The following is a 17,350-nucleotide window of genomic DNA, read 5'->3' as shown; positions in this document are numbered from 1 at the left end:
AAGACACAAACAGCTGCATAAACATTGTACCCTAATTGGTAATTTGTTCCTCAGAGAGGCACAGATTAGCAATTATTTTTTTAAACACTTCAATGAGGCATAAATTGCATATCAGAAAATTTGCCCCATCTTAATTATATGAGTCAGGGTATGAGTCAAGGATTTTAGTACATTTACCTCGGTCTGCAGTCACCATCTTATCTCGGTTTTAGAACATTTTCACCATTCCTGCAAAATCCCTAATGATAGTTTAGTTAAGTTAGTTCCCACTTCCAGTCCCAGGCAACCACTAACCTGCTTTTTGTGTCTATCAATTTACCTTTTCTGGACATGTCACATGAATGGAATCATACAACACATGGTGTTTTCTGTGTAGCTTCTTTCAGTAAGCATGGTTTTGAGGTTTGCCCATATAGTAACATGTATCATAGTTCATTCCTTTTATTGCTGAATAGTATTCTCTTGTGTGGCTGTAGCTCAGATTCTTTATCCATTCAGGCTGATGGACTCTGGGGCTCATTTCACTTTTTGGCTATAAGGAATGCTCCTCTGAATATTCCCATGTTGGTCTTTGTGAAGACAAATTTTCATTTCTCTTAGGTAGATACCTAGGAGTAGAGTTGCTGTGTTGTATGGTAAACTTATGTTTATTTTTTTAAAAAATGCTAAACTGTTTTCAAAAGTGGCTTTGCCATTTTATCTCATACTCACAAGGTATGAAGGCTTTTATTTCTTCCCATCCTTGCCATCACATGGCTATTATCTGTCCTTTGGATTATAGACATTCTGTCGGATATGAAATGACATTTCATTGTGGTTTATACTTACATTTCCCTGAAAAAAATGATTTTGGGCTTCTTTTCATGTGTTTATTAGCCACTTGCGTATTTCTTTGGTAAAATGTCTTTAAAATTTTTTGCCTGTTTGTAAAAGTTTTGTTTTTTAAGTTCTTAAAATTTTAAGAGTTCTTTAAATATTCTGGACACAAATTCTTCATTGGATACATGATTTGCAAATATTTCCTTTCAGTCTACAGCTTGTCTTAACTTTCTTAATGGCAGTCAAAAGTTTTGAATTTTGATGAAGTCCAATTTATTAATTTTTCTTTTATGGATCATACTTTTAAACTTGTATCTAAAAAATCATTGCCTATTTAAGATCTCAAGATTTTCTATTTTTTCTAAGAGTTTTATAGTATCACTATTACATTTAGGTATGTGATTTATTTTGAGTTAAATTTTGTATATAACGAGAAATAAAGTTTCGGGTTCATCTTTTTGCAAGTGTCTATCCGATTGCCAGAGCAATCATTTGTGAAAAGAGAATCCAGTTTCCATTGAACTGCCTTGGTAACTATTATTAGCTATAATTGTAAGAGTTTACTACTGGAGTCTTGGCTCTGTTCCTTAGACCTATTTGTCTATCACTGTGGTATTACCATACTGTTTTGATAACAAAGTTTATAGTAAATTTTATAATTGAAAAATGAAGTCTCTATAGTGTTATTCATCTTTTACAAATGGTTTTGGCTATTCTAAGTCTTTTGCATTTCATATAAATTTTAGTTTCAGGTTGTTAATTTTTGAAAAAAAAATGCTCCTGAAGTACTGATAAGGATTATATTGCATCTGTTTATCAATTTGAGAAGAATTGCCATCTTAAAAATATGAGTGTTCTAAGAGTTCTGGTTCAAGATGGTGACATGGGAGACTCCAGAACTCACTTATATCAATTATTAAGTTGTCTACTAAAACTAATACAGTGGTATGTCAATCATATTTCAAATGAATAAGTAGTTCTATTTTATGAACATTGAATTTATTTTTATTTATATTGTCTTTAATTTCTCTCTACAGTGTTTTGTAACTTTCAGTACAAGTTTTGCCCCTCTGTTAAATTCATTACTATTTTATTCTTTTTCAAAGATTTTATTTATTTATTTATTTATTTATTTATTTATTTATTTGGCAGAGAGAGAGACAGGCAATGAGAGAGGGAAAGGAAGAAGCAGGCTCCCAGCGGAGCAGGGAGCCCAATGCGGGGTTCTATCCCAGGGTCTTGGGATCACGCCCTGAGCCAAAGGCAGACGCTTAATGACTGAGCCACCCAGGCGCCCCATATTTTATTCTTTTTTGTTGTTGTTACAAATAAATTGTTTTCCTAATTTAGTTTTGGGATCATTCAATGTTCATATATAGAAATAAAATCGAGTTTTCTATTATATGCCCAGAAATACAGTTTTAGGCAGTGTTTTTTTTTTAATCAGCTAATTGAAGAAAAGAGTTTACAAAAGATATGTTTTCATTTATAGTTGCCCATATAATTACTTTTAAAAGGCTTTTTATTTCTTCATGCAGAGTTGAGCTACTACCTGACGTCATGTTTTACCAGCCTGTAGTATTTTCTTCCTTTAGTATTTCTTTTAAGACACTTTTCCTAATATAACAACAAATAGTCTTAGTTGTGTTTTTTTTTTAATCTATTATCTATTATTTTTGAATAGTGATTTTTCTGGGTATTAAATTCTTGGCTGTGGATTTTTGCTTTCAGCACTGTAAATATGTCATCCCACTGCCTTCTGGCCTCCATTGTTCGTGATAGAAAGTCAGATGTCAATTTTAATAGCTTTATCAGTATAGAATTCACATACCATACAGTTTATTCATTTACAGTGTGAAAGTCAATGGTTTTTATTACATTCACAGAGTTGTGCTTCCATCATTATGTTCGATTTTAAACATTTTCATTGTATGAAAAAGAAATCTTCACACTCCAAGCCATAATCCGCTACTCTAGTTTCTGTCTCTATAAATTTCTGTATACTGAACATTTCATAGAATAGGAATTTATAATAAGTGGTCTTTGTGACTTCCTTCACTTAGCTCTGATCTCTAAAACTATCCTTAATGTATATTTTTTATTAAGGAAATTAATCACCTCAGAAAAATTTTAGTTACTTCAGTTTTATTGGTAACTAACTTACTGTGTATCAAAATTAGTTACAAATGTAACCCATTTTATAGCTAACATATTTTCTAAATATTTCCAGAAAGACCTTATGAGTCCATTTCACCCCATGTGACTGAACCTCCAAAAGCAAATCCTGGAACATCTAGGGCTGGGTCAACCATTTATAAAGCCATCCAGCTTCCTTCATTGAATAAAGAACTTTCAGGTAGTGTACAATGTGATTTTTTTTTTTAACTACTAAAGCTTTTTTTTTTTTAAGATTTTATTTATTTATTTGACAGAGATAGAGACAGCCAGCGAGAGAGGTAACACAAGCAGGGGGAGTGGGAGAGGAAGAAGCAGTCTCCCAGCGGAGGAGCCCGATGTGGGACTGGATCCCAGAACACTGGGATCACGCCCTGAGCTGAAGGCAGACGCTTAACCGCTGTGCCACCCAGGCGCCCCTAAACTAGGAAAGCTTTAATTATATGGAGATAACCAGATCGTAGTAGCCTTAGTCATATAACCAGTTTAGCAAAACCGTAAGTGAAAATAAACACTGATTAAGTTTATCTAACATATATGCATTCTTAGTGAATGAGTAGTATCCCTGGAATAGCTCTTCTTCCCTGCCACCACTAAGTTAGAAAGCCACTTTTTTCACAACCTTTTTTTTTTTTTTAAGATTTATTTATTTGAGGGAGAGAAAAAGAGAGAGAGCACACATTGAGCAGGGGGAGGGGCAGGGGGAAAGAATCTCAAGTAGACTCCCTGTTGAGTATGAAGCCCCGTGTGGGGCTCAATCTGAGGACCCTGAGATCATGACTTGAGCTAAATTCTTAGCTGAATGAGCCACACAGGTGTCCCACTCATTCTTCCCTTCTTGCTCACCATTATGATAAACCCATCTTGTAATCCTCTGTTTTAGATTTATATATTCCCTTTTTGTACAATCCCAAGTAGGAACTGCAATACAGAAACTCAACATGAGGGTAGATTGGAAGGAAAATAAACAGTATGTTTTCCCTTTCCCTTCATTACTATCTCCCCAGCTATCTAATCCATTAATATCTAGGAACTAATTTACAGACTCCATTTCTTATCATTGCTCCAGAGGCATTATATAATCACCCCCCTAGTGTATTTCCTATGGATATTGAGTTTGAAAGTTTTTTTAAATGTAGATTATTTTTCTTTGGCCTATTATATTTTCTAAAGCTCCAAATAATTATATATGCTACCAACACTTTCGCCAGCTTTTCTTTCTAACTCTGCATCTTTATATCTTAACATTATATCCATTGGCTACCTTTTACCATTCTGTGGATATGTAACTCAGAGATAAAATAAATTTGACTATTAACTGCAGTAAGGCATGATTGGGCAAATAAGTCTTCTGTACAATTAGAAAAATTAATTGTAATATGCTCTTTATGTTCAGATAAGCTATCCTCTTCTTCCTACTAACTGCCAGACAATGTCAGATTCACCTCTTACTTCATATCACCTATAATACTGTTTTCCCTTTATTAGCTCCTAGTTTACCTATAATTTGGGTTTTTAAAAATATTTTATTTATTTATTTATTTATTAGAGAGAGAGAGAGAGAGGACACACATGAGAGAGAGTGAAAGAGAGAGAAAGCAGGAGCAGGGTCGGGGGAGAGGGAGAAGCAGACTCCCTGCTGAGCAGGGAGACTGACATGGGGCTTGATCCCAGGACCCTTGGATCATGATCTGAGCTGAAGGTAGACACTTAACTGACTGAGCCACTCAGGTGCCCCAATTTAGTGTTTTTCTTCTAAACTGAAGCTTTTTCTTTGATGAGGGTGTTAATTACAAGCAGTGATATTGCCTAAAGAAACAAGAAAGAGGAAGACAATAAGAACTAACAAATAGTCTTAATAATCTACTATCTAAATTTCTATTCCATGATAAGAGAACAATAATAGTGGGCTGCTTTTGTGGATGGAATAAAAATGAATCTATCATAGATGTTTTTATTCTCCATCAAACCATCAAGACTTTTAATCTAAAAATAATGACATAAACCTTTCTTAAGCAAACACTTGCCTTAAGGAAATGGAAGAATTCAAAATGTTTTATTTCTCTGTAAGGCATATATTGTAGAAACTCAATGTGTTAATTTAGTAAAATTTTCCCAGTAACTTCGAGAAAACACCATCCAAATGCCCCACACTCTGCTTTTTATTTTAGCATATCTTTCTTGAAATGAGCATATTGAAAATATTTTCTTTATTACATAGTTTTGTTTTTAACAGTGTTCAAAATATGTATCATAACAATAGTATTTCTAAACATGTCTGCCTCCATTAGCACTAGATTTTTCATGGTAGTTATAACAAAATTTTTAAATAAAGGTGTTCTGCTTTATATAAAGATAAAAACTTTACATGAGAATTGATCAATTTAATTGTTTAAGTAGTTTTTTATTGTAATACTGAAAAGAAAGAAAGCTCTTCCTCAGGCATTTTTATATATAATATTTCTATTATTTCTTTTTCTGGATTTGCACTCTTACTGGTTTTGTTTATAAATATTAAATACTCAGCAAGGAAAAACTAGAGAGAAAATATTTGTGTTAGTAAAGCTATTTTAAATTATTTTTAAAAATTTAAGGAACCTGTGCTTTAGAAGTGGATTAAGATTTATTATAAATTTTTAAAAGTCGAAATCAGGACATTTCTAAAGTAATTTAATAATGTTATTTTCATTTTTTAGGGCATCCAAAAAATTCTATCTCAAAAAAACATGTTAAACTTACAAATACTCTGCCTGCTGTGATCTCTACAACTAGAAAACCTATCTATGAAGGTAAAAAATCACTGCTATACAAAGAAAAATGAAATAAAGCTTTATACTATGTTTCCATTGTCTCTATTTACCAATCACCTTAAACCTATGGACCCCCTTCCCCAGACAACCAATGTTATGAGTCAAGTATATTTTTCTAAACCTTTCTTCAAACATGGTTTCACACACACCCACACACACACGCACACCCCTATGTATATGAGTTTGCTGGTTCTGTATATAATAGAATCATCTGGATGGATCCCACTGACCTCCAATACAAGTAAATTGGTTATACCGATTTCTTTTGTATCTTACACCTTTAAGTTGCTTTATGATATTCTATAATGTGAATGGGCTATATTTTATTCAACCATTCTTCTACTGAATGACATTTAGATTTTTATGAAAGTATTTTTTGCTACTATAGGCAATCGTACAATAAATATCACTGTACATATATACCTATATTGTGGTGATTATATTTCTATAAAATAGAGCATGTAAACATGTATTGCATTAAAGGTATGTATGTTTTTATTTTAATATATAAATCCAAGTTACTTTTCAAATGATTGTAGTTAGTAATTCTGCTAGTAAATTCATGAATGGCTCATATTCCAACATCATAGCCAGCACTAGACTTTTCATAGATTGAAACATGTAATATTGTTAAGATATCAATACCACACAAAGTGATGTACAGATTCAGTGCGATACCTATCAAAATCCTAGCAATGTTTTTTAAAGAATAAAAAAATTCTATGCTAAAATTCATATGGAATCTTAGGGGATCCTGAATAGTCAAAATAATCTTGAAAAAGAACAAAGCTGGAGGGCTCACACTTTTGAAACTTATTACAAAGCAACAGTAAGCAAAACAGTGTGGTACTGGCATAAAGACAGACATACAAACTAAGGAAATAGAATAGAGAACCAAGAAATAAACCATCACATATACGGTCAAATGACTTTTGACAAGGATACCAAGACCATTCAATGGAAAAAGGAGAATTGTAAAACATATGATGCTGGAGAAACTGGATATCCACATGCCAAAGAGTGAAATTAGATCCCTGTCTTCTACCTTACCTTACAGCTTAAAATAAACAAAAGACCTAAAACTAAGTGCTAAACTATAAAACTCTTAGATAAAAACATAGGGAAAAATCTTAAAGACATTTCATTTGACAATAATTTCTTGGGTATGACACCAAAGGTGCAGCCAAAAAAAAAAATTAAAAATAGGCAGATTTTATCACAATTTTAAAATTATTCATTGAAAGAAAAGGTTAGTAAAATAAAAGGGAAATCCACAGAATGGAAGAAAAATATTTGCAAATCATATATCTGAAAAGCAGTTAACAACCAGAATATAGAGAGAACCCTTAAGACTCAAAAATGAAAACAAAAAACTTTATAAAACAGTGAACAAAGGACTTTAGCAGACATTTCTCCAAAGAAGATATACAGATAGCCAATAGGCCCATGAAAATATGATAAACATCACTTTTCATTAAGGAAATGAAAATCAAAACAACGAGATATCACTTCATATTCAGGATGGCTATTATGAAGACAAAAAAGGAAAAAAGGAAAGAAAATAAATATTGGTGGGGATGTAAAGAAATTGGGATTCATGTACTAGTACATGTGAAATGGTGCAACTACTATGGAAAATAGTGTGGTGGTTCCTCAAAATATTAAATGAAGCATTACCGTATGATTCAGCAATTCCCACTCCAGATATATGCCCAAAAGAATGAAAGTAGGGACATGAAAAGATCTTTGTTTATAGAAGCCTCATTCACAATAGCCAAAAAATAGAAGCCATTCAAGTGTCCAACAGTGATGAATGGACTAAAAAAATACGGCATCTGCATGAGATGGAATATTATTCAACCTTAAAAAGGAAAGAAAATCTGATACAGCATGATATAGCATTTAACATGGATGAATATGAAGACATTATGCTAAGTGGAGTAAGCCGATCACAAAAGGACAAACACTGTATGATTTCACTTACATGAAGTATTTTAACATGGTCAAATTCATAGAGACAGTAAGTAGAATTATGGTTGCCAGGAACTGGGGAGAACGGGAATGAGGAATTATTTTATAATGAGTAGAGTTTCAGTTTTGCAAGATGAAAAAGTTCTGAAGATCAGTAGTGGTGATGACTACACAGTGTGAATGCACTGAATGCCATTGAACTATACACTTAAAAATGGCTTAAATGGTAAATTATATGTTATTTATATTTTACCATAACTTTATTTTTTTTACTTTTTTCTTGTAATGCTCTCTTACTATAATTTATTTTAAATATCTTTATCTCTTTTTGACACAACACACATTTGAAATCAAGTATTTATGTCTGATTTTTAACTTTAAGATTTATAAATTATCATTTTTCATTGTTTTTTATTTTCTTTATATATTTTACTATAATTTTTTAAATAAATAATTAAAAATAAAAATAAATGCATAGTAAAAATGCTTTCTCTTCAATGAGTATTATTTTATATTTAATGAGAACTAAGCATATTTTAATATTATCGGTCGTTTTAATTTTCTCCATGAATCACCTATTTATATTCTTTTGTTATTTTTCTGTTAGTTGCTTTTGTTATTATAGTTTTTTATGTAATAGGATGTTAATAATTTTTAAATTTTTTCTATCAATTCAAATTTACAGAGAAATTGAAGGAATTCCAGAAGAAATTTTCATATAGCCTATAGCCAGATTCATTATTTGTTTGTATACTGTCTTTCTGTCTTATCATTTTCTCTATGTTCATATAGATATGTGTCCATCACAAACATGTTACCTTTTTTCTGAACTGTATAAGGGTAACTTGGAAGAAAGTGACTGTGTTGTTATCTATGGATTCCTTTATATCTAAGCACAGAATAAACACTATAAAAATAAAGGAAAATAAAATATCAATGTGGTTGTTAGTTAACTCATCACACTCAGGCCAGGGACAAAACATTGCCCATAGACAGCAAGGAGAACCTCTGTAGACAATTAGCCTGAAGCCTAGAGCAGCCAGAACACAACAGCAGAGCACATGCAGAGACATCCCCTGAAGTGCCAGGCCCTGAGCACTATATGACTTCTTCCTTATAAGGCTATTACTTTCAGAAGCAAGAGATATAACTGGCTTTTCTAACACAGAGAAGAAGGCAAGGGCTTAGACAAAACGTGAAGATGGAGGACTTTATCCCAAACAAAAGAATAAGATAAGGCCATGGCCAGAGATCTAAGTGAGAAAGATACAAGTAACATACCTGATGGAGAATTTAAAGCAACAATCATAAGGATACTCACTGGGCTTGAGAAAAGAATGGAAGACTTCAGGGAGGTCCTTACCCTGAGATGAGTTTAAAAAGAATCAGTCAGAAATGAAAAATGCAATAACTGAGACTAGAAATGGGCTGGATGCAATGAACACAAGGCTGAAAGAAGCAGTAGAATGAATAAGTGATATAAAAGACAAAATAATGGAAAATAGTGAAGCTGAACAAAAGGGAGAAAGAATAATTATGGAACATGAGAACAGAAGCAGGGAACTCAGTGACTCCATCAAACATAATAACATCTGTATTATAGAAGTTCTAGAAGAAGACAAAGGAGAAAAAGGGGCAGAACATTTATCTGAGGAAATCACAGCTGAAAACTTCCCTAATCTGGGGAAGAAAACAGATGTATAGATACAGGAGGAACAGAGGACCCCCAACAAAATCAATGAAAGCAGGCTAACACCAACACATATTATAATTAAATTTGCAAAAACATAGTGATTAAAAAAACATTTTAAAAGCAGCAAGATAAGACAGTAACATACGTACAAGGGAAACCCCATAAGGCTAGCTAGAGTTTTTTCAGCGGAACTTCCCAAGCCAGAAAGGAGTGACATGATATATTCAAAGTGCTGAATGGGAAAAATTTGCAGCCCAAAACGATTCATCCAGCAAGGCTATCGTTTAGAATAGAAGGAGAGACGTATAGTTTCCCACATAAAAACTAAAGGAGTTCGTGACCACTAAACTAGCCCTGCAAGAAATACTAAAGGGGACTCTTGGAGTGGAAAGGATAGAGAAAATCTCCAGAAATATGACAAAGCAAGTAATAAAGTAGCAATAAACACATATCTATCAATAATCACTCTAAATGTAAATGGACTAAATGCTCCAAAAAAAAGACATAGCGTGTCAGAATGGATAAAAAAGGAAAAGGAAAAAAGATGCATCTAAATGCTGCCTACAAGAGACTCATTTTAGACCTAAAGGCATCTGCAGATTGAAAGTGAGGGGTGGAGAAATATTTATCATACAAATGGATGCCAAAAGAAAGCCAGAGTAGCAATACTGATATTGGATAAAATAGACTTTAAAACAAAAACTGTAATAAGAGACAAAGAAGGATACTATATAATCATAAAGGAGACAATCCAACAAGAAGATATTTAAACACTCAACATGGGAGCATTCAAACATATATTCAAACAGTTAATAATAAAAATAAATGAACTATTGATAGTAATACAGTAATGGAAGAAGACTTTAACACTGCACTTATATAAACAAACAGATCATCCAAACAGAAAAACACGGAAACCGTGGCTTTGAATGACACACTGGACCAGATGGACTTAACAGGTCTATTCAGAACATTCCATCCTAAAACAGCAGAATACACATTCAATTGCACATGGAACAGTTCCAAAATAGATCACATATTAGGTCACAAATCAGGCCTCAAGAAATAAAAAAAAAACATTGAAATCATACCATGAAACTTTTCTGACCACAGGGCTATGAAATTGGAAGTTGACCACAAGAAAAATTCTGGAAAGACCACAAATACATGGAGGTTAAATAACATGTTACAAAACAATCAATGGGTCCACCAGGAAATCAAAGAAGAAATTTAAAAAAAATACATGGAAACAAATGAAAATGAAAACATGACAGTCTAAAACCTTTGGGATGCAGCAAAGCCAGTCCTAGAAGGAAGTTTATAACAATACAGGCCTACCTCAAGAAGCAAGAAAAGTCTCAAACACAAATTAACCTTACACCTAAATGATGAAACAGAAACAAGAACAACAAATGGAGCCTAAAGCCAGCAGAAGGAAGAGAATAGTATAGATTAGAGCAAAAATAAATGATAAAGAAATTTAAAAAAAATAGAAACTAGGAGATTTTTTTTAAAGATTTTATGTATTTATTTATGTATTTATTTATTTAGACCAAATGAGTGGATGGGAGCTGGCAGAGAGGTAGAAGGAGAAGGACAATCAGACTCCACACAGATAATGGAGCCAACACAGAGCTCAATCCCACAACCCTTAGATTATGACCTGAGCCGAAATCAAGAGTCAAACACTTAAGCAACTGAGCCGCCCAGGAGCCTCAAGGAGCAGGTTCTTTGAAAAAGTTAATAAAATTGGTAAGCCACTAGCCAGACTTATCAAAGGAAAAAGACCCAATAAATAACCAATGAGAGATTCGAAAAAAAACAACCAACACCACAGAAATATAATTATAAGAGAATATTATGAAAAACTACAAGCCAACAAATTGGAAAATCTGGAAGAAATAGATAAATTCCTAGAAACATATAAACTACCAAAACTGAAACAGAAAGAAATAGAAAACTTGAAAAGACTGATATTCTGCAGGAAACTGAATCAGTAATCCAAAAACTACCAAAAACAAAAGTCCAAAGCCAGATGGTTTCACAGGCAAATTCTACCACCAAACATTTAAAGAAGAGTTAATACTTATTTGTCTCTAACTATTCCCCCCCCAAAAAAAATAGAAAAGGAAGGAAAACTCCAAATTCCTCCTATGAGGCCAACATTATCCTGATAGCAAAACCAGATCAAGTTAACACTAAAAAGGAAATCTACAGGCCAATATCCCTGATGAACATGGATGCAAAAATTGTCAATAAGATACTAACATACTGAATCCAAAAGTACATTAAAAGAAAATCATTCACCATGATCAAGTGGGATTTATTACTGGGCTGTAAGGGTAGTTCAATATTCACAAAGCGATCAACTTGATACATCACATTAATAAAAGGATAAGAACCATATGATCATTACAATAGATGCAAAAAAAGCATTTGACAAAATACAACATCCGTTTATGATAAAAACTCTAAACAAAGTAGGTTAGAGGGAACATATCTCAACATAAGAAAGGCCATATACAAAAAAATCACAGCTAATATAATTGTGAATGGGGCACATATAAAATGGGAGCTTTTCCTCTACAGTCAGGAGCAAGCAGGGATATCCACCCTCACCACTCTTATTCAACATAATACTGGAAGTCTTAGCCTCAGCAATCAGACAACAAAAAGGAAGGCATCTGAATTGGCAAAGAAGTCAAACTTCCACTATTTGCAGATGACATGAAACTCTCTATAAAAAAAACCTGAAAGACTCCATCAAAAAACTGCTCAGACTGATAAAGGAATTCAGTAGAGTCACAGGATCCAAAATCAACATATAAAGTCTGCTGAATATACCAATAATGAAGAAGCAGAAAGAGAAATTAAGGAATCCCATTTATAATTGCACCAAAAAGAATAAGATACCTAGGAATAAACATAACCAAAGAGTGAAAGATCTGTACTCTGAAAACTATAAAACACTGATGAAAGAAATTGAAGAGGACACAAAGAAATGGAAAGATGTTCCATGCTAATGGATTAACAAATATCATTAAAATGTCTATATTACCCAAAACTATCTATACATTTAATGCAATCCCTATCAAAATACCAGCAACATTTTTCACAGAGCTGGAACAAACAATCCTAAAATTTGTATGGAACTACAAAAGACCCCAAATAGTCAAAGCAACCTTGAAAAAGAAAAGCATAGCTGGAAGCATCACAATTCTGGGCTTCAAGTTTTATTACAAAGCTGTAGTACTCAAAACAGTATGGTACTGTCACAAAAATAGACACATAGATCGATGGAATAGAATTCAAAACCCAGAAGTGAACCGACAACTATATGGTCAATCAGTCTTTGACAAAGTGGGGAAGAATATCGATGGGAAAAAAAGTCTCTTCAGCAAATGGTGTTGAGAAAACTGGACAGCAACATGCAAAACTGGACAGAAACTGGACCACTTTCCTACACCATAAATAAATTAAAAACAGATTAAAGTCCTTAATGTGTGACCTAAAACCATAAACATCCTAGAAGAGAACACAGGCAGTAACTTCTTTGACATTGGCCATAGCAACTTCATTTTTAGATATGTCTCCTGAGATAAGGGAAACAAAATCAAAAATAAACAATTGGGACTTCATCAAAACAAAAAGCTTCTGCGAAGTGGAGCGGAAAGATGGTGGAGGAGTAGCGGACCCTATATCAACCGGTCCCCTGAATTTAGCTGGTTATCTACCAAACCATTCTGAACACCCATGAAATCAGCCTGAGATGTAAGAATTTATATCTGGATCTCTACAAGCAGAAAATCTCTGGCAGTCTTGAAGTTTGAAGTGGGGAGCCATGATTCTGTGTGCAGATATCAGAAGATAAACAGAAGGGGGAGGGAGTCATCATAAGTGCTGATGCCAGGAAGGTGAAATAACACAGGAGCATAAAAGCGTCCTACTCTGGGGACTGGGCACAGACTGGCAGACCTGTAGTGGCAGGGAAAGGACTTTAGTCCAGCCCCCAGACAGGATCCAGGAGCTGCGGGTGCACATGTGCATGTGAACCATGGGTGGCTCCCAGTTTTAGAAGAACAAAGGGCAGAGATGCCTGGTCCTGGGTTCCACTGCTGGGAGTGTTGCTAAGGGGTGCGCAACCAGAGAAGCTGCAGTTTTTAGCAGCACAGACAGAAACGGAGACTGGAGAGCTCAGTGAAGAGCAGACTGTGATTTCTTTGTTCTGAAAGAGAGGTTTGGATGAGGTCACTTCTGCTCTGACTCTTGGAAGAGACACAGAAAACTGTCAGGGAAAGCCAGCAGAGAAGAAAATCCCCAAAAAACTGGTTTTCACTGATCACCCCCCCAACAGAGGGCATGGCAACTCTGTCCAAGCAGGTTTACCTGAGTAACAGTGTGGCAAGCCCCTCCCCCAGAAGACAGGCTGGAAGAACAAGAGGACAACAACCCTAAGGTCCCTATAAAACAGATGCATCTTGCTTGGGTCGTGGTTAATACTTTGGACTCTGAACATTCCCTCAACCACCACCCAACAGAATGACTAAGAGAGGAACCCCCAACAAAGAAAAGAATCAGAAACTGTGGTGTCTGCCACAGAACTAATGGATATGGATATAAGTAAGATGTCAGAAATAGACTTCAGAGTAACAGTTATGAAGACGATATCTAGGCTTGGGAAAAATATTAGCGACAATATAGAATCTCTAAGGGCAGAAATGAGATCTAATCAGGCTGAACTTAAAAATGCTATAAATGAAATTCAGTCTAAACTGGATAAACTGCCAGGGTAAATGAGGGAGAAGAACAAATTAGTGAGCTAGAAGATAAGATGATAGAAAAGAAGGAATCTGTGCGGTGCCTGTGTGGCTCAGCCATTAAGTGTCTGCCTTCAGCTCAGGTCATGATACCAGGGTCCTGGGATTGAGCCCCGCATCAGGCTTCCTGCTTGGTGGGAAGCCTGCTTCTCCCTCTCACACTCCCCTTGCTTGTGTTCTCTCTCTTGCTGTCTCTTTCTGTCAAATAAATAAATAAAATCTTTAAAAAAAAGAAAAGAAAAGAAGGAATCCGAGGAAGCATGGGAAAAACAGATTAAAGTCCAAGGTATCAGACACAGAGAGATTTAATGACGTGATGAAACGTTCCAACATCCGAATTATTGGGATCCCTGAGGGGGTGGAGAGAGAGGTCTAGAAGACATATTTGAGCAAATTATAGCTGAGAACTTCCCTAATCTGGGGAAGGAAACAAGCATTCATGCCCAAGAAGCAGAGAGGACACCTCCCAAGATCAATGAGAACAGACCAACAAAATGACATAAAATTGTACAATTCGCAAATCTTAGATCCAAGGAAACAATCTTGAAAGCAGTGAAGGGGAAGATTTCTTATGTATAGAGGGAGGAACACCAGGATAATGTCAGACATGTCCACAGAGACCTGGCAAGCCAGAAAGGGCTGGCAAGGTATATTCAGGGTACTAAATGAGAAGAACATGCAGCCAAGGATATTTTTTCCAGCAAGGCTGTCATTCAGAATGGATGGAGAGACAAGGAGCATCCAAGACTGACAGAAACTGAAAGAATATGTGACCACCAAGCCAGCCCTCAGGAAATATTAAGGGGGGTTCTATAAAAGAAAGAAGACCCCAAGAGTAATGTAGACTAAAAATTTACAGAGACAGTCTATAGAAACAAGGACTTCACAGGCAACATGATGGCAATAAAATCATATCTTTCAATAATCACTCTCAATATGAATGGACTAAATGCTCCCATGAAATAGCACAGGGTTGCAGATTGGGTAAAAGGACATGACCCATCCATACGCTGTCTACAAGAGACTCATTTTGAACCTAAAGATACATCCACACTGAAAGTGAGGGAATGGAGAACCATTTTTCATGCCAACAGACCTCAAAAGAAAGCTTGGGTAATAATTCTCATATCAGACAAATTAGATTTTAAGCTAAAGACTGTAGTAAGAGATACAGAAGGACACAATATCATTCTTAAAGTGTCATCCAACAAGAAGATCTAACAATTGTAAACATATATGCCCCCAACACGAGAGAAGCCAACTACAAAAGCTAACTGTTAACCAAAATAAAGAAACATATTGATAATAATATTTTAATAGTAAGAGTCCTCAACACTCCACTCTCAGCAATTGACAGATCATCTAAGGAGAAGATCAACAAAGAAACAAGAGCTTTGAATGACATACTGGACCAGATGGACTTCATAGATATAGACAGAACATTTCACGCTAAAACAACAGAATACTCATTCTTCTCGAACACACATGGAGCTTTCTCCAGAATAGACCACATACAGGGTCACAAATCAGGTCTCAACTGACACCAAAAAACTGAGATCATCCCCTTCATATTCTCAGACCACAATACTTTGAAACTGGAACTCAATCACAAGAAAAAAATTTGGAAGGAATTCAAATACTTGGAACCTAAAGACCATCCTGCTTAAGAATGTTTGGGCCAACCAGGAAATTGAAGAAGAACTTAAACAATTCATGTAAACCAATGAGAATGAAAACACATTGACAAAAACTTATGGGATATTACAAAGGCAGTCCCAAGGTGGAAATACATATCCATCCAAACCTCACCCAAAAAAATAGAAAAATCCCAGATACACAAGCTAACTTTACACCTTAAAGAACTGGAGAAAGAACAACAAATAAAGCCTAAGCAAAGCAGGAGAAGAGAAATAATTAAGATTAGAGCAGAGATCAATGAATTAGAAACCAGAAATAAAGTAGAGCGGATCAGTGAAACTAGAAGCTGGTTCTTTGAAAGAATTAATAAGATTGATAAACCACTGGCCAGACTTATCCAAAAGAAAAGAGAAAGGACCCAAATTAATAAAATTATGAATGAAAAGGGAGAGATCATGACCAACGCCAAAGAAATAGAAACAATTATTAGAAATCATTATCAACAACCGTACACCAATAAATTAAGCAACCTGGAAGAAATGGATGCCTTCCTGGAAACCTATAAACTACCAAGACTGAAACAGGATGAAATTGACAATCTAAATAGACCAATAACCAGTAATGAAATTGAAGCAGCGAACAAAAACCTCCCAAAAAATAAGAGCCCAGGGCCTGATGGCTTCCCAGAGGAATTCTGCCAAACATTTAAAGAAGAAATAATACCTATTCTACTGAAGATATTTCAAAAAATTGAAACAGTAGGAAAACTTCTAAACTTGTTCTATGAGGCCAGCATTACCTTGATCTTAAAAACGGGCAAAGACCCCATCAAAAAGGAGAATTACAGACCAATATCCCTTATGAATATGGATGCCAAAATACTCAACAAGATCCTAGCCAATAGGATCCAACAGTACATTAAAAAGATTATCCATCATGACCAGGTGGGATTTATCCATGGGATGCAAAGGTGGTTCAACATTCACAAATCAATCAGTGTGATAGACCATATCAACAAGGAAAGAGTCAAGAACCATATGATCCTCTCAATTGATGTAGAAAAAGCATTTGACAAAATACAGCATCCTTTCCTGATTAAAACACTTCAGAGTGTAGGGATATAGGGTACTTTCCTCAATTTCATAAAAACCATTTATGAAAAGCCCACAGTGAATATTATTCTCAATGGGGAAAAGCTGAAAGCCTTTCCCTTAAGATCAGGAACACGACAAGGGTGCCTGCTCTCGCCATTATTGTTCAACACAGTACTAGAAGTCCTTGCAACAGCAATCAGACAACAAAAAGGGATAAAAGGTATCCAAATCGGCAAAGAAGAAGTCAAACTCTCTTTCTTCACAGGTGACATAATATTTTATATGGAAACCCAAAAGACTCCACCCCCAAATTACTAGAACTCATAGAACAAT

At 34.8% G+C, this 17,350-nt stretch overlaps 1 protein-coding gene across 1 annotated transcript in view; it reads left to right on the top strand.

Moving 5' to 3' along the window:
- The window catches only part of CCDC7 (coiled-coil domain containing 7), a 346,398-nt gene extending 340,582 nt beyond the window's left edge, over nucleotides 1-5,816 (top strand). The window contains exons 27-28 of the mRNA XM_040645272.1: nucleotides 3,050-3,175; nucleotides 5,691-5,816. Coding sequence (XP_040501206.1) covers nucleotides 3,050-3,175; nucleotides 5,691-5,815 — 251 coding nt within the window. The 3' untranslated portion in view covers nucleotide 5,816. The remainder of the gene's footprint in view (nucleotides 1-3,049; nucleotides 3,176-5,690) is intronic.
- The last annotated feature ends 11,534 nt before the right edge of the window (nucleotides 5,817-17,350 follow it).

The sequence above is a fragment of the Ursus maritimus genome, unplaced genomic scaffold, assembly GCF_017311325.1.
Source record: "Ursus maritimus isolate PB19 unplaced genomic scaffold, ASM1731132v1 scaffold_31, whole genome shotgun sequence".
In the NCBI taxonomy this organism is placed as follows: domain Eukaryota; kingdom Metazoa; phylum Chordata; class Mammalia; order Carnivora; family Ursidae; genus Ursus; species Ursus maritimus.
This window is presented reverse-complemented; position numbering and strand designations above follow the sequence as displayed.